Consider the following 23,883-nt stretch of genomic DNA (forward strand, 5'->3'; position numbering starts at 1 on the left):
CTTATGTATGTATGTATGTATGGATGGATGGATGGATGGATGGATGGATGGATGGATGGATGGATGGATGGATGGATGGATGGATGGATGGATGGATGGATGGATGGATGGATGGATGGATGGATGGATGGATGGATGGATGGATGGATGTTGCAGTGTAGTCGAAATGTATTACTTTAAGTGCAGTCACCTGGAACATCTTTCCACGTCAAAAAACCAATTCTAATGCATTAATAGAAGAGCATAAGAGGTGAATACAAAATATCAGCGCTACAATATATTGATTCACCTCACTGACAGGGCCTTGCCTGAATTCTTAATAGCTAGGCTGAATTCACTATATAGTACAGCCCACACTGATGGACAACACTCGACCCTGGCTTCTGACTGAGCAATAATAACTCAAATTCCAGATGTCAATCAAAAACCACATTATTATCCAAGGCTCAGTGCTTTCTTTTTTCCCCCAGCAAGGAAAATAAGTTTTCATGTAGTTCATCAGTAGTGTCAAAGCCTCAGTTGTCAGCAGCGTGAATTTAATCCAAGTCCATAGCATTTCTGGAACTGGTCAACCTAGTGTCAGCTCAAAGTGACTGACTCAGCTCTCTCCTGCCCTGCAGGTCATGTGTCTCAATTCTTTCCTGAATGTTGCTGGATATACCTGACTCTGTAAAGAGTAGAATAACAAGCGGGAGCAGCTCAGGAAACACTTGTCAAAATGTAAAAATGTGCAGGGTCTGGTGACAGTGAGTGAGTGCCTAGAGAGGTGACGGCATGTCCAGCTAGACATTTGTTAAAATGAGAGAATTTTGATTCATTTCTTTTCTAGGGTTGCCACAGTGTTAGATTTTTTTGATTTAGGATATGAAATGTTCTGGTCAACAAATCAATAAATGTGTTTTACAGTGTTTTATGGATTGGGACACAGGGCCAGTGTGAACTGTAAGTGCAGGAGGACTGTTGGCTACAACCGGCATACTTTTTTTTCCTGCACTATAAGCCGCACTTAAAATCCTTTAATTTTCTCAAAATTCGACAGCGTTGATGCTTTATCAGGTGTAACTATTAAGTTCAACATCCAAGCATCCATGAAAACAAAATTTATTAAATTTAACGGAGTTAGAAGTTAGCTCGCTAGTTCCACCTAAACATGATATACATGACTAAGAGATTTCTGAAAAAATTTAAATGTACAGCTCTGCCGTCCCTTTCGACATAAATGAAGACAGAAAACTAAACAGCAGTGACATTTATAGGGTTACTGAAGCTTGGCTAGCTGGTATAAAATGATATGCTAGCGACTAGGGTTGCCAACTCCCTGAAAAATAAATAAGGGACACCTCGTGGCCAGGGTCGGGCGACCCAGTTGTCTTCACCCTTCCCAGTGTGGTGAATTTTCTAGCTCTTTTTTTGTGTGTGAAATTATTTTTTTAACCCTTTGACTTGAATTTGATTTAAGTAGATAGCATATTCTTTGTGATATGAACACATGTGAAACAAATGATCATTTAGCCATTTATTTTTAGCTCAAAATGACAACATTAACACAATAAAACAGGTCTCCTTCTTAAACAGAAGCCTGTCATGCTTAACTTTTGAGAATATAAGTAAATCTTTCTTTAAAAGAACTCTGTCCGGCTTAACTTAAAATAATAGAAAACAATAGAAAGAAAAACATTCTTGTAACAGTGCACATTTAGTGCATTTAGTACAATCGGCTTCAGTTGAAATATTATTTCAGCTTTTCTAATGCTAATCAGCTGCTCCTGTTTGTAAACCCGCTTGTTCCCATGATTACGCATCTTAACTCATCATCATTATTCATCTATGTATTACTTTTATGTATTAGTCATCTATTTGTTGTAATCATCTATCCTTGCAGTTGTTTATTACACAAAATAAATTATATTATCACACTTCTGGCCACATAGCGCTGATATTCACTGCACATGCCCATATTAACTTTTTCCAGCCAGGTGTTTTGCTTTTCCCATTCTTCCCTTTCTCTGAGGGGAACAAACATTGCTGCTCTAATGCTGGGCTTACACTGTGCGGTTTTAGGCCCATTTTGAGCCGATTTTTGAGTGATCGGACCGATTTTGGCCTTCATCGTGCATCGTGTAGTATATGTGGGGTAACGAGAAGTGATTAACACCTCACGACCAGCTCCCGATCATCAATCGCTCGTGAGGTTCTCACCACAGCCGCTCACACTGCTCGCGCGCAAACACGTAAACGTTGGCGTAAAAGATGGAGCAGCACGGCTGTGCAGCGTGTGATCTGGACACAAGCGATGGAGGCACAACTTGTAGAACTTTGGAAAGCTCATCCGAGCCTTTTCGATGTGGCATCACAAAATTATCACGACCACAACAACCGTGAAAATAGTTGGATTTACACTGCTGCTCAATCACAGCTGCCTGATCATGTTTTTCATTAGCAATTTAGCAAAGTTGATGGTGGTGGTGTGTGTGTCTGTGTGAGTGTAAGACGGAGAGAGAGAGAGCGCGACAGATTTTCTGTTATAACCTTCGTGTTATGGAGGCACAGTGTGAGCACTCAGGTCGCATCAGAGCATCGGGCGGTATAGTGTGAGACCCTGCATCGTGACCTACCAACTTCTAGCCCCTGCGAGTCAATCGTGCAGTTTGAGCAGGAGCTGAATAACGTGACTGAAAAAATCGCACAGTGTCTGCCCAGCTTTAGGTGTACTGTCGTCCGAGACTTGCACCGCCGTGTCGGCGTTTGTTTCCCTGTTGGCCATGCTTCTTGTTGTGGTCATCTGTTGTCTTCCGGTATTTTCTCCGTAAGCGACCTTTCCTCGACCAATGAGATTAGCGGTAATCTGAATTGTCATACTCGAATTGTCATAAGTGTGCTGTCAGCTCATTGGTCACAAAGCAGGAGAGGGGCTGGGAATTATGTTTTCAAACAAAGCGTTAATTCCATTAAAAGTTATAGACTACTTTTGATTCTCACTGGATTACGGGACAAAGTGCGTCCCTTATTAGCTCAATACGGGACGTGTACTTTTGTTTCGAAATACGGGAGGATTCCGTATTTTAAGGGACGGTTGGCAACCCTACTAGCGACACAGCTATGTTAGCATAACATAAACACAGTGAAGCTAGAGGATGAAGGCTAACTTTTTTTCACTCATAAAAGTTAATGTGAGGGTTCCCGAGGGTTAGGGACAAATGCAATCGCATGGCGGGATGCTGTAAACGGACCAAACTTCAATCAGGAGAACAACTGAGGTAATCCATCGACAATACCAGGTTAGTCATTAATATGCTGCAACAACATGGGAATAGAGCAGCTGCAAGAGAATTCAGCATTTATGAATCAATGTGGATTGGAGGAAGCAAGAAAAATGAGTTGACTTATCTGACTGTTTTGTTTCGCTTAATGCGCCTTATAATCCAGTGCGCCTTATGGTCCGAAAAATACAGTATATTAAGTAAGTGAAAACTAGCACTAATAACATTAAAATATATTAAAAGGTAAGACTGTAAAAGCACTTAGTTAAAGATGCTTAGTTAAACCAGCCTGTGCAAATTTCATTCAATTTGTATAAAAAAATATAACAACAGAAGTCTTGAGTGTTCAAACTTTTTGATAAGCTTCAGCTCAGAGCGCTTGGAAAGCAGATAGGAGAGGATAAGAGCAGACACGAAACTGGTAATTAAGTTAAGAATCAAGCCCTTAACAGCTTGCCTGTATCCAGTACTTCACTCAACAGTGTAACAGCCAAACTGCACCTGTGTGAGTTCATTGTGGGAAGCGAGTCTCTGAGTGTGTGAGAGAAGCAGCTGCAGCAACAGAAGAGTGAATGCCATTAGCAGTAGTTACTTTAATCAGCCGTAAAGTGTGCGGATAAGCCGAGTAGTTACCGAGAGGGAAGAAAGAGTGATAAACTTTTTAAAACTAAAACTCATCACCAGTATAATGTGACATCTGTAATTCTGACTCGAGGTGATTATAACAGTGAATATTTTGTCATCTGAGTGAACTCAGAGCCATGCTTTATAAGTTCTTTCTTACCACCAAGTTGATTCGAACAGTGACAACCAGTTTTAGCCAGGAGGGGAACTTGGCAATGATTTTTGTGATGAAGGATGCAATGGTGTCTCCATAGTCTGGTTTGTGGAACTCTGCTTCATTCAGCCCGTCTATTAAGATTATGTAATCTTCCTCTGGAATCCTTCGCTCTGCAAAGACATTTACAAATAAACTAAATATTAAAATACTATGAAATGAGATTAGTGGTCTCATACACGATGAAAATGAAATAGTGCAATATACAACTACAGTGTTTTACCTTTCCGAAGGTTGGCCAACGGTTCCAGGACTCCTCTCCGGAAAGCAGCCATGGGGTCTTGGACACAGGAGCGCAGACTGAGCATGCTCTGGAGGTGGGGCTCTTTCAGCAACAGCTCCCGGTACGCACTCAGTTGATGAGCTCTGCACAGAAGGGCTGCGATGCTGTGCACAAATTCTGGGACCAAGCAAGTGTACGTGTTATCTGCCTGGCAATAATGATAAGCCACCACCTGGAAGACAAAAGGAACGAGAACAAACGCGAGTGAAGCCATTGCTTTTTGAGAATCAGGAAGAATTAAAAATATGATTCACTGACTGATGGGTACATTTGATAACTTTAAAGCGTTTACAAACACCAACATCTCTGGTGACTGAAAAACTACCATGACAAAGTAAGTAAGTGAGGCTTTTGATACCAACAAGCCTCCATAAAACTACATATTATCTCTACAATGTCAAAGACATGATTTTATCCTTTCATTATTTCACACAGAAGGGATGATGAAGAGATTGGGCAACGAAAGCTATAAAAAGAAGTGAGTAGATCCCAGGTGGATATCTAAAGGTAGAATCTTCTGTACCTGAGCAGGTTTCCGCAGCATTCAAAGGAGGTCTGATTTAAAAGGAAAATGTAGGGACAGAGGTGGAGAAGAAGGAAGATGACTGTACTAATTACAGTCCAACCTGGAGGAGCTGACACACTTCCAGGCCCACAGGAGGAGGAGCAGGTGATCGGTTCCTCTGACGGCTCAACCTCAGCTGTTGCTGTTTAGTTCTCCACAGAAAACCGATGACCAGCTTCTAGAAAAATGACTAAAGCCTCAAGATATGAGACTTTTTTTTTTTTAACATTTAGCATCAATAAATGTTTTGGACCCAAACTTCTCCCCACAGCACAGATCTAAATGCATATTTATGGTTCTTTCTTTTTCAAATAATAACATATAACTCACATGCCAATAAAGGCACAATTAAAGCTAGCGCAAATTAGAAAAGAGGGAGGTAAGATTTTAAAAATTATAGCTGAACTCCCTGGATGTATATAACCCATCTTTAGTAAGGAAAACATGTGACATCCAGTCAGAAGATGGACCAACTGAAACAATAACACAACCACTGATTCACATCTTCTCCAGAAACTGTCAAAAATCACGACCACCAGAATTTTTCTCTGATGTTATGCTTTACCCTAAAAGCAGCAAACGTCTGAGAGAAGTCCGAACACTCCTTTCTGTCATTTTTGCGTCACACGTTTTTTGAGCTTCATCACAAATGTGACATAACAAAGAGGGAAACTGATATATTGAATGCCTATTATTGTACAAAGTCAAGTAACCTGCTGTGTGCATGAACACAACTCTTAATAAGCCCCCTACTGCAGTGATGATTTAATTTAGCATACAAGTCACGCAGACTACCGCCTCATCAATGAGCAATACGAATCTCGACACACGATGATGCAAGGCTCTGCAGTCAAACCTCGGTAGCTCATCTGCTGGCAAAACAATAAATGCATTTTCAGAAATGTTACCTAAAGGCACGTCTCGATAATAAGAATAAAGCAGAAAGGGTAGTAGCCTCAGTGCTCCTGTTATGAGACCACTTTTAAATCAATGATTAAAAAAGCACTGGCAGAATCTGACAGAAGCTGCTCAGCGGTGCATCACACATCACAGGAACAGAGCCCCTGTGAAGGCGCCTATTGGAAACACTTTTCACCATAATTGGCTCAAGAGATACTGCTTGAGTTTCACAGACATTTACATGAAGCTCACTGCATTACCCTAGCTGTCTGGTGCATGAACTGTCCCCTTTGACAGGGTCACTAATTAGGAGGCCTCCCTGACAGGATAAGAGTATTAAATTCTAAAGGTGTTAGAAGGACAACAGGTTGTAATCAGTACCATTAAACGCAGCAGAATCAGTAGGAGACGTCACATCCACTGAGAAAGTCCTTCACAAAGCTGCCACCTATTAAATTACCTTACAACCTACCATCACAGCACTATTCAAACTCAACTGACTACAACAGTGGATCACAAATCTTCTCTGAATCCCGGTGGCCCCCAATCATCTTTATTAGACCTGCTACAAGGCAATAGCAGTGCCAAAGTCATCAAATGGTGCTTTTAGCAAGCAGTATTTCCAAAATGTAGTGAACGTGCACCTGCTATGTGACTGAACCCTCAGCAACACAAGAAGAGGTGGTGCGAGTAAAGATGCGGGAGTGAAAAATCGACAGAGAAATTTCAGTGGAAACAGAGCGAACAATTCCAAAACTAAAATAAAAGAGTCGTAGGCAAAAACCGCACACTGCTTAGTCGGCGTGCATCGAGAGAGGAACATTTTAAAGTGAAACATCGAGGACTTGTCTGTCCACTTCACAAGTCTGAAAGAGAAAGATGTGCAGAAATATGCTCAGTGTCTGGTATGCATGTTTGGGGGGGGGTTTCGGTCACAGACAAGTGGTTAACAATGTTACTGACGGTGTGGGGGAGTAACAGAACACATGTAAAGCTGTTACCGTGCAGTACTTTATATCTTGTGAAAAATGTTGACAAGCTTATACAAGAAAACACTTAATCTTCTGCTCAACAGCGCTGACACGTAAACTTCCCAGAGAGGCAGTATTTAGACTTTATTTTGCGATCCTTGTAACGCCAGAAAAATCAACAGATGGAATATTCATCTGTCAAAAAAGTAAGCACTGTCCTCAGTAGTCAGTGTTGCTCCGCTTCATGGAATTTTGAGGATCCTTATCATGTTCAAACATCCCAGTTCAACACTTGAACAGGCGGCCTTACAATATATTTAAGCACCTATTTGAAGTTGACACAGGAACGGATACCAACCAGTAATTAAGCAGTAGTAGTGCTATACATGTCGGTATAACTGATAGCCGCCTAGATAAATGGCTGTGGGTTGTTGCTCCCTGAGGAGGTTCTAATCACTGACTAGTAAACTGCAACCTACCCTTATTGTTATGTATAATTTTATGCATCATTCAACAGAATATATCACAATTATCTGTGGTCACTATTAAAGAGGAGTTTTCAGAAGTCAGACTGAAGCTGTTGTAGAAGTACTTGGTAAAACCTGAGATGCTTTTTGGTCGATTTTCCTTCTTTTTCCTTTTTTTTTTTTTTTTTTTTTTTTTTTTTTTAATTTTTAAAAAGAAAGGAAGAAACAACAAATCCATCCATCAAAAACAAAAAATAATCTACTCACTGTTGAAAATTGTTAAAATTACTTTTTTTGGATCCAGTGCACACACCAAACATTTTTTCCCTGAGTAAACACCACCATAACTAGTGCAATCTTTTTTCAGCTTCTTTGATTCCTGCTTCTTTGTTACTGTGAGCTCTCTTAGATGTTGAAAGGCGCACCTTTGCAGCCAGGCGTTTGACAGCCTCCTCCCTGTGCCGCTGCATCTCGGGAGTTCCTGGGCAACTGCTGGTCCTCAGTGTGTTGGCAGCACTGGATGGTGGAGTGGGCTGTGGAGGCTGGCTGAGAGGAAGTTCTGTGCTTTGTCCTGGGCCAGCTGGAAGACATGCACATGGTCACCAATATATAAAGTTATTACATTAATATAAACTAACATCTCTCTATATATGTATATGCTAGCATTAATAACATTAGTTGTGTGTGAGGGCATTCTTTTGTAAGGTAAATGTAATATTAGTCAACTTGATTTTATATTGCCAACGAATATATAATTACTTCCCTCCCACACTTTGCAAGCTAATGTTGAAATGAAATTATAATAACATTAGCTAAACACGAGCAGTTAATGTAGTGCTCACATCCAAAGGCAAATACTAAAACTAATTACTTTTCGGGGAGGCGCTGGGACTGTTGGAGGCGATCTGACGCATGCGTCCTCCATGGCAGCTCAGCGCCACAAGTCGGGAGATGATGGCCGTCTTCCCATAACCCACGCTGCCCACCACCACAGCACCATGGTTCTCTGTGGACTCGCCGGCCTTCAGGACATCTTCCAGATGCTGAAAGAGCCAATCTCGGCCCACAAACACAGAATCTGTGGTGATGCTGGGAACCTCGAACAGCAAAGGTTTGAGCATGATGTCCACGGGTTTGTAGGGAGCAAAACGCGCTGAAGGAAACGGGAAAAGAAATGAAACAGATTAAAATTGTTTACACTACTTCTATTTTTTTTCCCATGTCTCCGGGAAGTTAACAAATGATTACTTCTTTTAAATGCTGGAAACTTTACTGTAATAAATCGTTTTCCGTTGCAGTTAACCTACAAACATGCTTTGAGCATCTCCCGCATTCTTCTTCCCAGAAGGAGCCACATACATGAAAAACCCTGAACACTGTAGAGGATACATTTTCAATTAAGTGGAATCAGAGTGAAGACCTGAAAGAGGACTCTTATCTGGTCTACTTCAGCACTAATTAGATCTCATAACACTTGTTAACTAACATCACTAAATGACTGCTACCTTTAGTGCTAATGCGCCTTTCAACATTACAACTATCACTGCTGTTAGCTGCTAGTGTTTTCACCTTGCGAGTTTGCCTGTGTTCACAAAAGCCTATTGTAATTGGAGGGGCAGTTGAGAGTGTTTATATTGGCAGGTGTAGGTCTGTTTATGTTTCTAGTGCCCTACAATGAAACCAAAAAGCGAACGAGCTGGTTCTGAGACACTTGAAATGATCACCACCTTCTACTATACCAGCAAAATAAGTACAGTGTTTGAAAAACTCTAACTTGAGCAAAAGGAGTATCGACGGGAACTAGAAAAAGAGTTATCTTTTATTAACCTCTCTTTATTGGATCCCCTTAGATTTCAAATCCATCTTCTTGAATATAAAGCCCCTAATGACCATGACTTGCTTTTTCAGTATCCTAAGCCGGAATGACAAGCAGAGGCTAAAGCTGCTTCGCTCCTGTGGAACCAGCTGGCTGTTTAGGGTTGGGAGCCAAACCCAATCTCTAATTTTAAGATTAGCCTCAAAACCTTTCATAGATTTATAGTTAAAGCTCGCTCAGCTAACGTCTGAATCTCCCCTTACTTATTATGCTGCGACAGGCCTTTGCTTTCAGGAGGCCTCACATGGTGCACCGACATCCTCACCTCTTCTCCATTTCATTGTTCATGCATGTCAGTTTGTGTATTCTCTCTCCCACAGTTGAAGCTTTTCTCCTTCTCATCTTTTTTCCCCCCTTTCTTTTCACTCTCCTCTCATGGCAATCAAACGAGTGCTGCTCATCCCGAGTCTAGTTCTGTCGGAGGGTTCGCCCAGTCAAAAAGGAAGTCACTAAATGTTGCTCAAATCAGAACTGTAAGGTCCTCAGCGTACTAGGTTGAGTTTCCTAAGATGGCACATGTTGGGATTTTTGCAATATATGAATACAACTGCAATGAACTGCACTGAAATGTTGACCTACTGTTGCAAAATTTAGGTAAAGGTGGTGCCATCTGAAAAACAAATACCATAAATCATATAGATAGGGCTGGATCAGCTGACCCTGAATCCTCCCTTAGTTATGCTGCAATAGGTGTAGGCTGCTGGGGGATTCCCATGATGCATTGAATATTTCTTCTTCAGTCACCTTTCTCCCTCAAGATGTGTTAATAGACCTCTCTGCACTGAATCATACTTGTTATTAATCTCTGGCTCTCTTCAACAGCATGTATGTTATCCTGTCTTCCTTCTCTCTCTCCAACCGGTTGCTACAGATGGCCGCCCCTCCCTGAGCCTGGTTCTGCCAGAGGTTTGTTCCTGATAAAAGGGAGTTTTTCCTTCCCACTGTTGCCAAAGTGCTTGCTCATAGAGGGTCATATGATTGTTGGGTTTTCATCTGTATGCGTTATTGTAGGGTCTACCTTACAGTATAAAGTGCCTTGATGCGACTGTTGTTGTGATTTGGCGCTGCATAAATAATACTGAATTGAGTTGAACTGAATCTCCCATAAAATTTATAGAAAAGAATCCAATTGTTTAAGATTGTTGCGTATGTACGAATTCATGTAGAAAAAACCTGCTCAGAACCACTGACCAAATGCTTATGTATCAGCTTCATGTTTGAGACTGAGTGAAAATGAAAGAGGACATTTTCAAAAGGAAGACTAAATAGTCTGAGTATATATCCAGTGATGACTTATTCAGTAATTCATGTTCCCATGAAATATTTAATCTGCAGGATCTCTCAGAGGATTCAAAACACATAACCAGGATAAAAGTTAGCTGGGAAAAAAGGCATGATTTAAAAGCCAAAAAAAGGCTTTTGAGGATAATGTTAATACCCATAAGTGCTGCATTGTTTACATTGCAGTGTTCAAGTATTTGCACAGTTTTGTTGTTGGCTCTGCACTCAGACGTGGTACTTTGGAAACTTCAGAACTACCGTTGGCTGCCTATTAACTTCAGGGTTTTTCAGAGTCATACCACATAACATTATCCTATGTACTGCGATATTTTACACGTTTATTTTACAAATATCTCCCCTGAGTGCCTACAGCAGTAGTATGAATAGCCCAGTCACCTTTAGCGTCCTGAGGGGGCCTTCCTCCTGTATTATGCCAGGGTAGGCGAATGGATGTCCGGAGGGGGGTATTGCGCTGTTCATCAAGAAAGCTCAGGTCTTCAAGCTTTGTGGAACTGGTGGCTGTAGACAAGAGAGAAGACATACACACACACACACACAAAGAGTGAAGCTGACAGTCTAGTACCTCCCGAGTACATTTGTCATCACAACTATAAAGAGAAAGACAGAAACACACACTAGAGTAAAACCTTGTGGCACTTATGCCATGTCTGAGGGTGGATGAGTGAGGAAAGAACAAAGCCAGTGCGCTCTGACATTTGCAGGGGCAGTGTGAGCAGCTACCAGCATATACTGTGGCAGGAAGAATAGCAGTATTCTAAAGTCAAGAGCAATATGCACCGATTCTCTTTGATTTGAGCTGACAGCTGGACACGATATAGCAATGAGAGGTCCATCCCCACAAGCACGCCTGCTAGGCTGTACGGAGAGGGCAGATTACCTTTACCTTTCATAAAACTACAACGAGTTATAGAAATGCTTCACCGCGGGTTTGGCACTCATCACTGTCAATCTACAGGACGCACAGGTGTAATCTCAGGACTTTTGTGTACTACAAACTACAATATCTGTAAGTCATTTGACGTGAAATGAAATAATAAAATTAATTAAAACCAGATCACAACTTGAGTTGTTATGGAGTTCAAATCTACTGAGATTTCATTAGGATTTAGCTTCATTTTGAAGCAGAGAGAGAACAAGTCTCAAAGCAGGCAATTATTTCCATCCCCAAACACAGGATATCTCCTGAAACTACTAGTCTACAGATTAAAACCACTTGATGAGCCAGTGATTACAACTCAGCTTTTAATTTGAAGTCTAAGACACGGTCTGTTAACATAATAAAAATGTGCATTAGTGCGGCGAGGCCTCTCCTCCAACTGCTGCTCGTTTTTCAACTATGCTATCGCCGTTGCGATCCACGCTCTCCTGGGCTTAGTGAAGAGCAGAATCAAAGCCTCTCTTCTTCTTCTTTATCAATATCAGCTGGGAAAGACTGTCACTAACGCTCACTTCACTCCCTCACTCGGTCGCTAACTTACTCTCCGGAATGTCCCGCTAATTAAAACCGGTCTGCTGGCAACGGGAACTGAGGAAGCTGCCATCAACGCAACTTTGACTGGAACAGGAGAAGGGCCTGATGTTACTTTTACTGCAGTGCATTGTGCATACACAAACATCTACACTGGATAAAGCTTAAGGAATTGCAAACAAAGAGAAAAGAAAACAATAAAAGCAAACGCGCATGACCTGGAAGACCTTTTGCTGTAAAGCAAATGCCACTTTTCATCAGCTACAACTACTTACATCTAAGACCAAAGCAAGGAAGGATGGTGGGAATTCTCAAAGCCCTCTCTATCTCCCCAGTGACGAGATACTTGGGCAGGCATACAGTCAAGTAGGCAGGGTGTAAACTCACAGCTAAATCTCTGGAGAGTGTTCCCAGTGGACGAGGGCACAAAAGCGATTCCTCCACCCCGGTGCTCCCATGCCGGCACTCTGGCAGCCGAGCCGAGTGCTTGGCTGCTTCCTCTCTAGTGTTCAGTCAGTCACAGCACCCACAGCATTAGGCACTTGCTAAATGAACGCGCTGCCTTCCAACAGAGCATCACCCTCTCTACAATTTTAACACGTATGCGTACATCATCTCTGTCCACATGCTGCACGTACACACACACACATAAATAACTCGGTATGCAAGCAGCAGAGGGGGAAATTGAGAATATTAGAGGAAATATAAACGGAAAACCAAGAGATTCACTTCGCAGTGGTTGATTAAAGTTTGTTATCCAACGGCTGCAGTATTAATCAACAATCCAGACTGCACAGAGATGGGGTTAAAAGAGGGGAATGTGGAAAAAAATGAAGGCGAAAAAGCAGCAGACTCATAAATGAGTGCAACAAAGAGTATCACGTGGATTTTGTGGGAGGTATGGACAAGACTCAAAAGAGAATAAAGAGAAAAATCAGCTTTATGCAACAAATCGCCACTAAATCCTCATGCTGACATAGGAGGGCCGCAAGATGTCAGTCTATTTTCCCCCCTTCCTTCTTTGTTTTGCATGGAATAAAAGAAATAGCACAGTAGAGCTTTATTCAACAGACACGTAATACCGAATTTGACTTGCTAAAGGAGCTGCATAGCTGCATAGACTCCTTGATTCACGTCCGTGGCAGACAGCGCACCCAGCACCATAACTACATTTCTCTTTTGTTGAGTCGTTATCAACATTTTTTCCCCAAGGCCAAGATTTCCCACACGATTCCTCCTCATCCCTCAAATCCTCCCCTTCATTTCTTCTCCTCTTTTTACTCCCGAGTTCCCTCCTATTCTTCCTCACCTCTACTCATTGATAAAACATACATATGATACCTTGAAGTCTGCACTTGCAGTCACTTTGAAGCTGCACAAATGTGTCAAGACTGTATTCTGATGAAAATGGGATTCTTTTTTCCTCGGGCAGATCTGCCCTTTGAAAACCCCCTGTTCTGTGTTTCCCATGACAGAACAGAGAAGAGGACTGAGCTCCTTTGCTCTAACCACCCCCACCCTCCCTCCCCAACTTGACTCCCTCTCGCCTCCTTACAAGGTGAATCTACTAAAGAGGAGAAGGGAGTCAAATACTCCCTTCACATATCTTCCTGTTTTTATAGTAGCCAGTTACACTTTACCCATTTTGTGATTTTGTATGAATAAATCAGTTCTTGGCTGTTCTCGGCTTATAGCCAATGCAAATACCCATTTTCCTTTTATTTGGTTTGATTTTGCTGGTATAAACACGCCTTAATAGCTTTTCATGACGAACGTTTGAACATTCAGACACAAATGAGAAAATCTGATCCCTCATATCAATAAACGTTGTTTTATTTGCAAAGAGGCTGATATCAGCACGCACTGATGTTTGGTCCATTTGTCTGCCTATTACTCCTAAGACCCGAATTCTTCCACGGCATGCATTTTTAATTTCTCTTTGATATTTGGTCACATTGGGGCCCGATGAATGTAAAAACAAAGAATTACCAGATTTTCTTTTTAACCTTATTTTTGTTTTTTTTTTGAAAAATAAGAGCCACATATGAGGATATTAGTTTAAAATTTTGAGAGAACAGTAGCAGTATAATGTCCTCATAAGTGGATATCAGGCCCTTGTAGAGCAGAATTGAGTATTTTGGTCTAAATAACCCAAAATGTGATGTGGTAAATATTAAGGGATAATTATTATTGTAATAATTGCATAGCCTTATGCTAAGATCAACAACATTTACTTTAAAAAAAACAAACCACCACTGTAACTGCTCCATAAGCTATTTCATATATATAAATGCCTCTGTGGTTAGCTAACGCTCTGTTCCTTTTAAGATTGGGCATTTGATAAGCCCTAATCTGTCAATGGAGTGCCGAGCACAATTTTAAAAGGGGCTTTCAAACTGATTGATCTGTAACAGATTTTATTTTTCTCCTGCTGTGACAGCTGGACCAAACAATTCTCTGAAAAAAGGGCACGTTAGAAGATTTCTCTGTGACCTTTTCATGCTCGAGAAAATGAATGGGCTTTCTTTCCTCTTTTTGTTTTCATTTTAAACTCTGCACTAAACAGATCAATATATACATGAAGCCAGAAGCAGAAGTGACTCCCGTGTCTACCTGGAGACATCGCACACACTGTTGGCATGTCTTTAAACATGATCACACAGCCTAAAACAATACAATAGACCACATGGTCTCAGAAACTACCGGGAAAGACAGCAAATGAGAGCAAATGAGATAAATCAGTGTGAGATTATTACATTTAAGGGCTACGCCACTTTATGAGTTTGTAATTACTGTGTGACCTTTGCAAACATCTTTAAATCATAGGTTGTATTTATGTGGAAAAGGTTAAGATGATTTTAGTCGTTCTAATAAAACACAAAAGCATTCAGATGTTACCTCATCAGTGTTTTAGTAGACAAACAACATATCCTCGAATTTGCCTGCAGTCCACAGTCTTGGCTCCGTTATCATTCGTGAAGAGAGCCCGGCGCACGAGCTTTGCCAGAGGAATGTATGACTTTGGAGTACAAGCGAGCAATGAGTGCGCCATACCTGACTTTGTCTCAAACCACAAAGCCCTGCTGAATAGCTAAACACCACACAAGCATTGTAGCACCATTCCTCCGCCACGGTGACCCTCACTCAAATCTCCCTGTCTGAGAAACCCAACCACAAGCAGCTCAGGCTAAGATTTCAAAACCATGGAATTCCAGTGGCCAACACTAATATGGCCCTTTGACTCTGTAAGCCTTTATAGAGGAAAAAAGAAAAAAGCTCAACTCCAATTACTCAAAATTAGGATTCTTATAAACTGAGTATATCACCTCAGAGAGGAGGTGAAATTCCATCAACAACTCTAGTTTATACAGAAGATCTTACAATAGAGGCGACAGATAGATGTAAATAGTGGATTGCAAATAATAAAACAAAGAAAACACCAGAGCATAGAGTTAATTTACAAGTGCTTATTACTAATCCTGATGCTGAAATTTGACATCAAGTTTAATTTACCACAGCACTGCTTTTTGGTTTGATGGAACTATTTGGGGGAAACAGGGCAGACTGGCTTCACTTTCACAGAAACTGATATAGAGAAGTTCACAAAGCACCTGGAAGCCCGGGAAAAAGCTGTTCCCATTTATTTCAGGCTCTTAGTGCATCTTACACCCAATGCACCTGCCACGTTTGTTAGATTTAATGAACAGCTGTTGTAAACATCATTACACGTAGATTATTTCACGTATTAGATCTTTAAATGCAATATTTCGATGCCAGATGAAAATCAGTAACAATTTTAACAACCTTTTAAATCTGCCTCAGCAGCAAACAGTTTCCTTTAGGAGGTGGACAGTAATATACAATCCCTAATATAAAGCTCTGCTAAAGACAAATCTAAATGAATTCATGTTGTTCTTGTAACATTTGTGCAATTTGTCACAGGACATGTTGGCACCAAAAAGTGGCGCTCCCACCAAAACCTAGGGACACCCACGCTACATGCAACATCAAGGCAGTGCAAACGACAGTTCTCAGCAATATGCAGACATTCCTTCTACATAATTACGGAGACTTCAAGAGGCCCAGCAATGCATCTGTTGATCGGCATCAGACAGATGGCCAAAATACACTCTGACACTAAGAAAGTGTGACCTTTGTCCAACAACGAGCCATTTTACAAACAACTGTCTGGTGAGTCTTGATTTCTGCTGTGACACTTGAATGCTTAAGGTGAGAATTTAGCTTAAACAACATGAAAGCATTGATCCATTCTTGGTGGTGGTTCTCTGCACTTTTTAGCCTGTTAGTACCAACTGAACATGGTTTTAAATGCCACAGGCCACCTGGGTATTGTTGCTAACCATGTCGATCCCTTGTGTCCAAAGTGTACTCATCTTCTGTCTATAAAAACGAGTTTACAGTACTCACTCTACCTCCACAGTCACCAGATCTCAATCCAATAGAGCACCTTTGGGATGTAGTGAAACAGGAGATTCACATCATGGATGAGCAGCAACTATATCATGCCATAATTTCAATCACTCTGAGGAATGTTTCCAGCACCTTGTCTTTTTGGTGGAGATAATCATAAGATAAAATTAAAAACTAATAGCAATACTGTAGCATGAAGCAATTATGCCCTAAATGAACTCATGATTATTTGTTTGCTTCTGCCTTTAATCTCTGTGCTCCTATTTAATATCTATCAATAAAATAAAGAGAAATTTATAGATTAACCAGACAGCTCATTATCTCAGATGCTGTTTCACAAACACAGGACAAACAATAGTCACCAAGGTTCTGGCACAGAATGAATGCACTAATGATGAATACATTATGTTTCGCCGTGGTAGCTTCTTTTCTCTCATTGCTTCTTTAGACTCGTTACTTTTTGGGGGTTTTTACCGAATACAATTTCCTTGAACAGAAGTGCCGTCTCTGCTATGCTGTGACCCCAAGAAAGATTTTACACTGTGTGACGAAACCCTGGGAGAGAGCATCAAGGACGCGATGAGACAACTTCATTTATGGCCTGAACCAATCTAAGGTGCGTGTTCTGCCGGTCTCAGAGGGCAACACTGCATAACTATGACATCAGCCCATAAACTCTGGGAGGACAGACAGACACAAGCACACCGGTGCTCACACGCAAACCAACACACATAAACAGCCAAACATTTTCTGGTCTGTTAAGCTTTATGAGCCACTGTGCGCCTGGACCGTCCAGGTTTATGTCACACACAATAATGATGAGATGTAAAAATGGTACGGACTCTTGGAACAATAGAATCATCAGGGAACAACACATCCAACTGTGGGCTGCAGAAAATATCAAAGCAGTGGCCACTGTGTAAAATACATGCGCAAGCTATGAGCTATGGTATGCAAGGAAATATCAGTACCGTGAGCCTACCATGTACTACTCCTTACTTCTTCTATAGCTTGTCCTCATCCCATCTTACTCCATTACTGCCTTCACAAGTTAAATTGCTTACCTGCTTCTAATTGTAAGGGCCTAGAGTGGACATTACACAGTTGCATTTCTCTGGTATGTTGAATAGGAACTGGGACTAGATTTTATCAAAGAGAGAAAACAGTCTAGAAGTAGACACACGGGAACTGTTACTATATTTCATCAAGAATAAACCCAAGGGAGGCAGGAGTCAAGTATCTGAACTTCAAAACATTGGCAGCTGCTACATACAGACTAAAGAGGTAAAGCAAAACAACATATTCAAGGAAGATTCTAGAGGAAAAAGTCTCATGAGGTCTTTTAAACTTTGAGTCGTCTCTGTCTAGGCCAGGTGTTTGACCTGAGTCACTCATGTTTTTATGCTTCTTTTCACAGCTCAGCCCAGGTTGCCCCTGCTGTGATTTTCCCTCACTGGCAGAATTGTCTGCTTTCAAAATTCAATGTAACAAACATTTCATCTGTGCTCTAAACTGTTTGTCTTTTCTTCTCTTTCTGTTTGCTCCTTTGAGTTGGACTCTAATGTAGTCTCACTCTTTTGTTTCTACAGCCTTACAGTTAACATACCACTCTGGTCCGTCAACGCTTATTCAAGTGTACATTCATTCTATCAACAAGCATGGGCAGCCCTGCTAATTATGGAGTAAAATCATTAGCATAAGCTTGCATTAACATTTGAGCCATAAAATATACTCCTGATTAGTTCAAGATTCACTTACGTGTCAAAATACAGATGCACCGAGTCTATGTCCATGCGGAACATGTACACGGCGGTGCAGGCAAATAGTCGCAATCAAACTTATAGCTACATGCTAATATGTTGCTAGTGTGAAGTATGTCAGGGAAAGCTGGGTATAATTCTTTGTGCCTCTTTGCAATAGCAGAGCACTTTATTTTCAACTAAGTGTGAGAAGATCTTGCAACTTACTGCAGCTTGAGGGAAAGTTTGATCATGTCTTTTGTAATAAAAAATAATATTTTGCATTTGAAAGGTAATTTTTTGGGGGGGGGTCCTGCGCATCTCTAGTCAAACCTGTCCAGGGCGTACCCCACTAGGATAAACTGCAGGCAACGCCTCCAACCCTGAATGGGATAAGGAGTAAAGAAGGGAGGTGGGTGAGTGAGTGGATGATAAAAGCTGTACATGACTCATACTGTCAGCTTAGCTACAAACTGCATTTAGGCAAAATTATATATAGGAAAATGCTAAACGTACTGCTGTTTGATTCACCAAAAATAGGCTGAGGTCAAAAGCAATAAGGTATGAGGAGACCTGGGAATAGTATGGGTGAAAAGACATAAGGGAAAAGGGGGTGAAGGGGGAAATATCAACAACTGTGACAGCTGTGTGGATATGGTAAGCTGAACCACAACAGGGAGGCTCCAGGGCAGGAATGCAGAACAGATCAGCCAGACCGGAGCGTGTGCTTAGGTTTGACATGGCGAGGCAGTGGCGAGCCACACCACACAGCAGCTGTCTAATCCCAAACTTCTGCCTTGATACTCCTGTTCTGAAAAGCACAGTCCGTTCTTTGAACTATTGACTTCTTATTTCTTCTAAACCTACTACAGATGCTCTCACTCTTCGGTGTCTGTCACTCGCTTGGATTAAACTGACATGCCACATGTCAGCCTCTGGCACAGGTCGTATCTCACGGTTACGATCTTGACAGGCAACACAATGCAGTCACAGATGAAAAGTATACAGAGCATTTCCTGTATACTTCTTGAACTCCAGATGTCAAGACCTCAAAAACCAAGGAGTCTTACCTGCTACAGAGTTTGGCCTCGGCATCATGAGGGAAGCTGATGTCTGTGGCGGGTACGCAATGGGTCCCTCAGGTGAGTGACTCGGAGGGTGTGGTGGCCCTGGAGCACCCGCAGATATGTTAGGGTGCTGCTGGTCTGTCCTGGATGGGGTGTCTGCAGGTGTTGCTGTGGCACTGCTGGAGTCTTCTTCGGCCACAGGAGAGCAGGTGTCCGCCCGCACGCTCTGTGCCAGGCCATGGCGACCGCTGCCTCTTAGGCTGCCATCTTTACTCCACTCCAGGCTGGAGCCGCTGCGGTCATCATTCTCTGAAGAACTAGTGATGGTGGCTGAGAGCAGATTTAAATTTAAAAAAAAAAAAAAAAAGAGAGAGAGAGAGAGAGAGAAGGGATTTTCAGCAAGTGAGGGAGGTGAAATGAGGGGAAGAGGCACAAGATATATCTGAGTAATGGTCTTTATGTGCGATGAACATTTATCCGTCTTAATCTCTAGTGAGACACCGAGCTGTAATGGAACTTTCAGCTTTGAGTGGCTTGGTGGTTTTGCTGATTGCCCTATCAACAGTTCTCAGAAGCTCATTTTATATTTACAGCGATCGTCTTCCTATACTCGTGAAACTCGGAAAGTAATATTGCACAGATTTATAGAACGTAATGTATTGTTATTGTTAAGAATCAGCGTTTGAATGATTTGGAATCATCCAGTGCAAACAGCAACTGCAACAACTAGTCGGAGGGGAAAATGCAAAAGAGCAGGAATAACAATATAAAACCAAACATGGACATTTTTTTTTTACCCCTTCAGTTTAGACAGGTGTCTCTTCTAGAAGAAGAACTCCTTTAATCTCCCCTCGAGCCAACACAGCGACCTACCACAATCTTAAAAGCAAAGGAAAGGACTAACTCTCCATGATGACAGGCAGCTGGATACAGGAACATCAGCACTGTTAGTGGACTGGAGCCGGCCAGCCAGCTGGCCATGTTTGCATCACACACTACTAATCTGGATTTCATAATGGCGCAGCACGTTGCATCACCACTAATATTAATACAACAAACACATCTTGGACCCTGTGATTCCTGCGCTGGTTTCCTGGGCAAACATGAAGTCCTCTCATGGCAGCAGTCACGATAAACCCTGCTCGGACCACGGCATTAAAAGTCATCGTGATCTGACTGGCTAAACTACAGGACCTTGCTAAGAAGAATATGTAATTATTTATTCAAGCTTAGTGAAAATTTGAATTTTTATTTTATAAACAACTACATGCAGTCAAGTCCAGGCCCCTCGTGAAGGACCTTCTGAGGGAGCTGTTTTGTAAATGTTAAGACATTGCAAAGTCTCACTAATTCCATCAAGGAGCTTTTAATGCAAAACAAAGCCAAATTAATGTGCTTCTGAAATCAGAGTCAAAGTGAAACTTCAAAGAACAGAGAACATTAATCACAGGCATCAGTCTGACTTGTGGACGCACTGTGACTTTGTTCTTTCTTTTCCTTCCTGCACAATTTTATTAAGGAGCGTGGGTGGGATGTTGTAGACCAGTGGTACTTTACACCCCCTTCCCAAAAACACTCCACCCGCCCACTCAAGTACATAGCAGACTAGCATGCCATAGTCACCGATGTAACAATTTAATTTAACATCGCTCTGCTGCAGATTTAAAAGCCCTCTGCTGCAGATACAGCTCAAGAATCTGCTGTTAGCAGTGAAGCAGCCAGTCAGTCACAGCTTCAAAGGATAGCTAAACACAGCTAATTAGACTCGAAAATTACATGCACATGGCATTTCATAGTTTGTAATGGGTGTACAATAAAGGGGTCGTAGAATTAGGGATCAAGAAAGGAAAACAAGCTGACCATAGTTATAGCACATGCTGCATTTCTGCAAAACTGTGTTCTGTCCGTTTCAAAGTTCAGGTGTTTGATAGTTGCTCATAACGTCTTCATTACTGACAGATTTTGATGCACAACTAGTGTTACTTTCTGCATGTCTGTGTGGGTCTGTGGGTTTGAGCAGCTAATGCACCCTCCCAGCAATCTGTCTGTGACCACAGCAAAGAGCTGAGAGAGACGGAGGCACCGATTTCCATTAAGAACTGGGTTTATGCAGCATGACTTTACTTCATACCAGCTCGTTTCGCTAACTTTCCTGAAACCTGCTTACTGAAGTTAACAACCACACTTGCAGAGATGGCATTCTCTCACAAAACTCATTTTGAGTTAACTAAAGTAACGTAATTGCGTGCAACTGACAGCAACACATTTGGCACCAGTGCACATCTTATCCTGGGTGGTGTCAAAGCTGCAAGCTGGAAGATACTATATCGCAGCTTACATAAATTATTCAGCACGTTAGCAATGATATTGCTTTGGGGGGCAGAATGACTGAATCATGGTAATCATTTATGTCAACTCTGGAGTATTGGAAATCCAAATTGTTGTGTTGGATCTTGCTTTGGCATGCATTACTTTCTCCTGCATAACTATAATTTTCATCAGCAAGTCTGATATTCTTATTAGTTCAAGAATATCAGACAAACATAAGGGCAAGGGAAAAGTTTAAAATCTGGCACCCTGTCCTCTAGTCTAGGAGTGCAGTCAGGGAAAAAAAAAAAAAAAGGGGGGGGGGGGGGGTTCAACAGTGGATAAATACAGCATCATAGAGTTACAATTTGCTATTCATTCCTCACTCAGAATGGAATCCCAGCATTTTTATAGGCACTGGAGGCTTTGTGAGTAGAAACGGCAGTTGAATTAATGCATCAATAGACTATGCCATCTTCCTGTCAGCTTGAGTAAATCCCCTGACGTCTTTTAGGGCTATTACTACAGATACAGCACAACGTCACACTGTGGCAACTGTCACCTTAACGCCGTCTCATGCCGATACAGCTCTGTCTAAACCCAATGACGTACATGGGGAAGGATGAATATAATGTGACACAGATGGTATTCGATCCCAAAAGGTTTCACACAACGAGTAGTGACTGACACTGCACAGGTGTGTTTTCTTTGTTCTAACTCATAGTGCAGATGAAGCAAGTCAGATTGCAAATTAAAATTAGAAGAGCTTCACAGGAAGTGATTAGTGATTATAAGCAATGCTGCAAAGGGGACTGGGTGTCCATGCTAAAGTGCAAACTAATAGACTACTAAGGAATCAGCAGAGCTGTTGGTATTATTAATGTTCTCATCAAACCCAGAAACCAGTGCAGGCACTGGTAAGCTACAAGTGATAAATTGGAGGCTGGTGTTACATTTTTGTCATTGCTATGAGCTGTGCTACTAGTGCATCTCGCACCAAGCTGCTCAGTCATGCAGGACACATGGTTGAAAGGGTGAGGTGGGGACTAATTTGCACAGGTCCATGCAAACTAAATGAGGAGGCAATGGTGAGGCCATATTTCTGAGCTATGCACAAAAGAAATTATTTTCACTGAAAATTTCTTTTTTAGATTTATGTAATTTGGATTAAAAGAGATGATGTGAAAAGTAACAGTTTAATCAAAGACCATTCATTTAAATGAAATTTAAGTGCCACCTACTTCCACCTCTGACCTGTGTATAGCTGCTAGATTATGAACAAAGTAAGACATTTTTAAATGCATACAGCGCAACCCTGAACTTCTGTACACATTACCCCGTAAAGAGTATTCAAATATCCTTCAAAGTCGACATTAAATGTTGTTTAATCTGTCAGATCCTTAGTACAAAGTACAAATGGACCGATCAACTGGCCAGGGATCGGAATCAGACGATATTCAACTTCTCGACATGGAGTAGTGACTGGCTGATCAGCTTCCAGTATGTCTGATTACAAGCCAGCTAGTTTCATATATGTGCACAGTGCCACAGACATATAGGCACACACACTCACAGACACACACTAACCTGTTGTTAGAGGCAAACCGCCTCACTGTGTTTCCAACATCAAACTCCACAGACCCTTAAATCACCCTCACCCAGCTGAACACTGAATATTTTAAAGAAGGTAAGGAAGAAGAAGATGTTGTTAAAGTTAAAGCTATCCAGAGCTCATAGCCAGCCCCAAGCCAGCAGCCTTGGTATGAGTAAAGATCAACACAAAAGAAAAATTCCAGAGATGAGTAAAAAAAAAAAAAAAAGCGAGAGAGAGAAAGGATCAATGCCCTGTGATCTGGTGAAGTTCCTGACATTTGTTTTGGTATATGAATCTGTTGTACCTGCTTTATTTGTAAAGGTAAAATATGTCAGGCAGTGTGGATGCACAGCAACTCATCATTAGGCAATTCTTTGAACTTGTTTCCAATAGACACATCATGCTCATCTGATCTGATCTTCTTTTGCTTCCTTAAAAAAACAGTCATCTTTAATAACTACAATGATGTTACATCTTTAGCTGGCATACACATTTTGGAGCAACATTATATTAATTTGCACATTAGTGCAGCCAGGCATCAGTGCAATACCACTTATGCAAACATTGCTTCACAGATCAGCATCAGGTCAAAACTCTACAGGCCACCTTTGAGGACCTGAGCTGTGTCAGTAGGTAGAAACGGCAAACGCCCACAGGCAGCAGTCTTTTAAAAAGAAAGTTCACATTAAACTTTTTTTAAAAAGAATTCAGTGAATCATCTCAAACTAAACAATGAAAGAAACAAGTAATTCAATCAACTTGAACAAGATGCCACTGCTCCACGAGAAGGGGAAAAGTTAGCTGTGGTAATGCGA

The 23,883-nt window shown here is 41.5% G+C and overlaps 1 protein-coding gene across 4 annotated transcripts in view; it reads right to left on the reverse strand.

The window, feature by feature from the left end:
• LOC146556872 (protein TANC1-like) overlaps positions 1-23,883 on the reverse strand; it is a 112,325-nt gene that overhangs the window by 25,409 nt on the left and 63,033 nt on the right. For all 4 annotated transcript variants that reach the window (XM_085250611.1, XM_085250610.1, XM_085250609.1 and 1 more), the window contains 6 exons: positions 19,171-19,497; positions 10,838-10,960; positions 8,156-8,437; positions 7,710-7,864; positions 4,322-4,553; positions 4,045-4,211 (listed from right to left, as the gene is read on the reverse strand). In XM_085250611.1, the coding sequence (XP_085106737.1) occupies positions 4,045-4,211; positions 4,322-4,553; positions 7,710-7,864; positions 8,156-8,437; positions 10,838-10,960; positions 19,171-19,497 (1,286 nt within the window). The remainder of the gene's footprint in view (positions 1-4,044; positions 4,212-4,321; positions 4,554-7,709; positions 7,865-8,155; positions 8,438-10,837; positions 10,961-19,170; positions 19,498-23,883) is intronic.

Source organism: Mchenga conophoros, linkage group LG16 (genome assembly GCF_057382185.1).
Source record: "Mchenga conophoros isolate Kocher_MC1m ecotype Shallow Benthic linkage group LG16, M_conophoros_male_GT1.1, whole genome shotgun sequence".
Lineage (NCBI taxonomy): Eukaryota > Metazoa > Chordata > Actinopteri > Cichliformes > Cichlidae > Mchenga > Mchenga conophoros.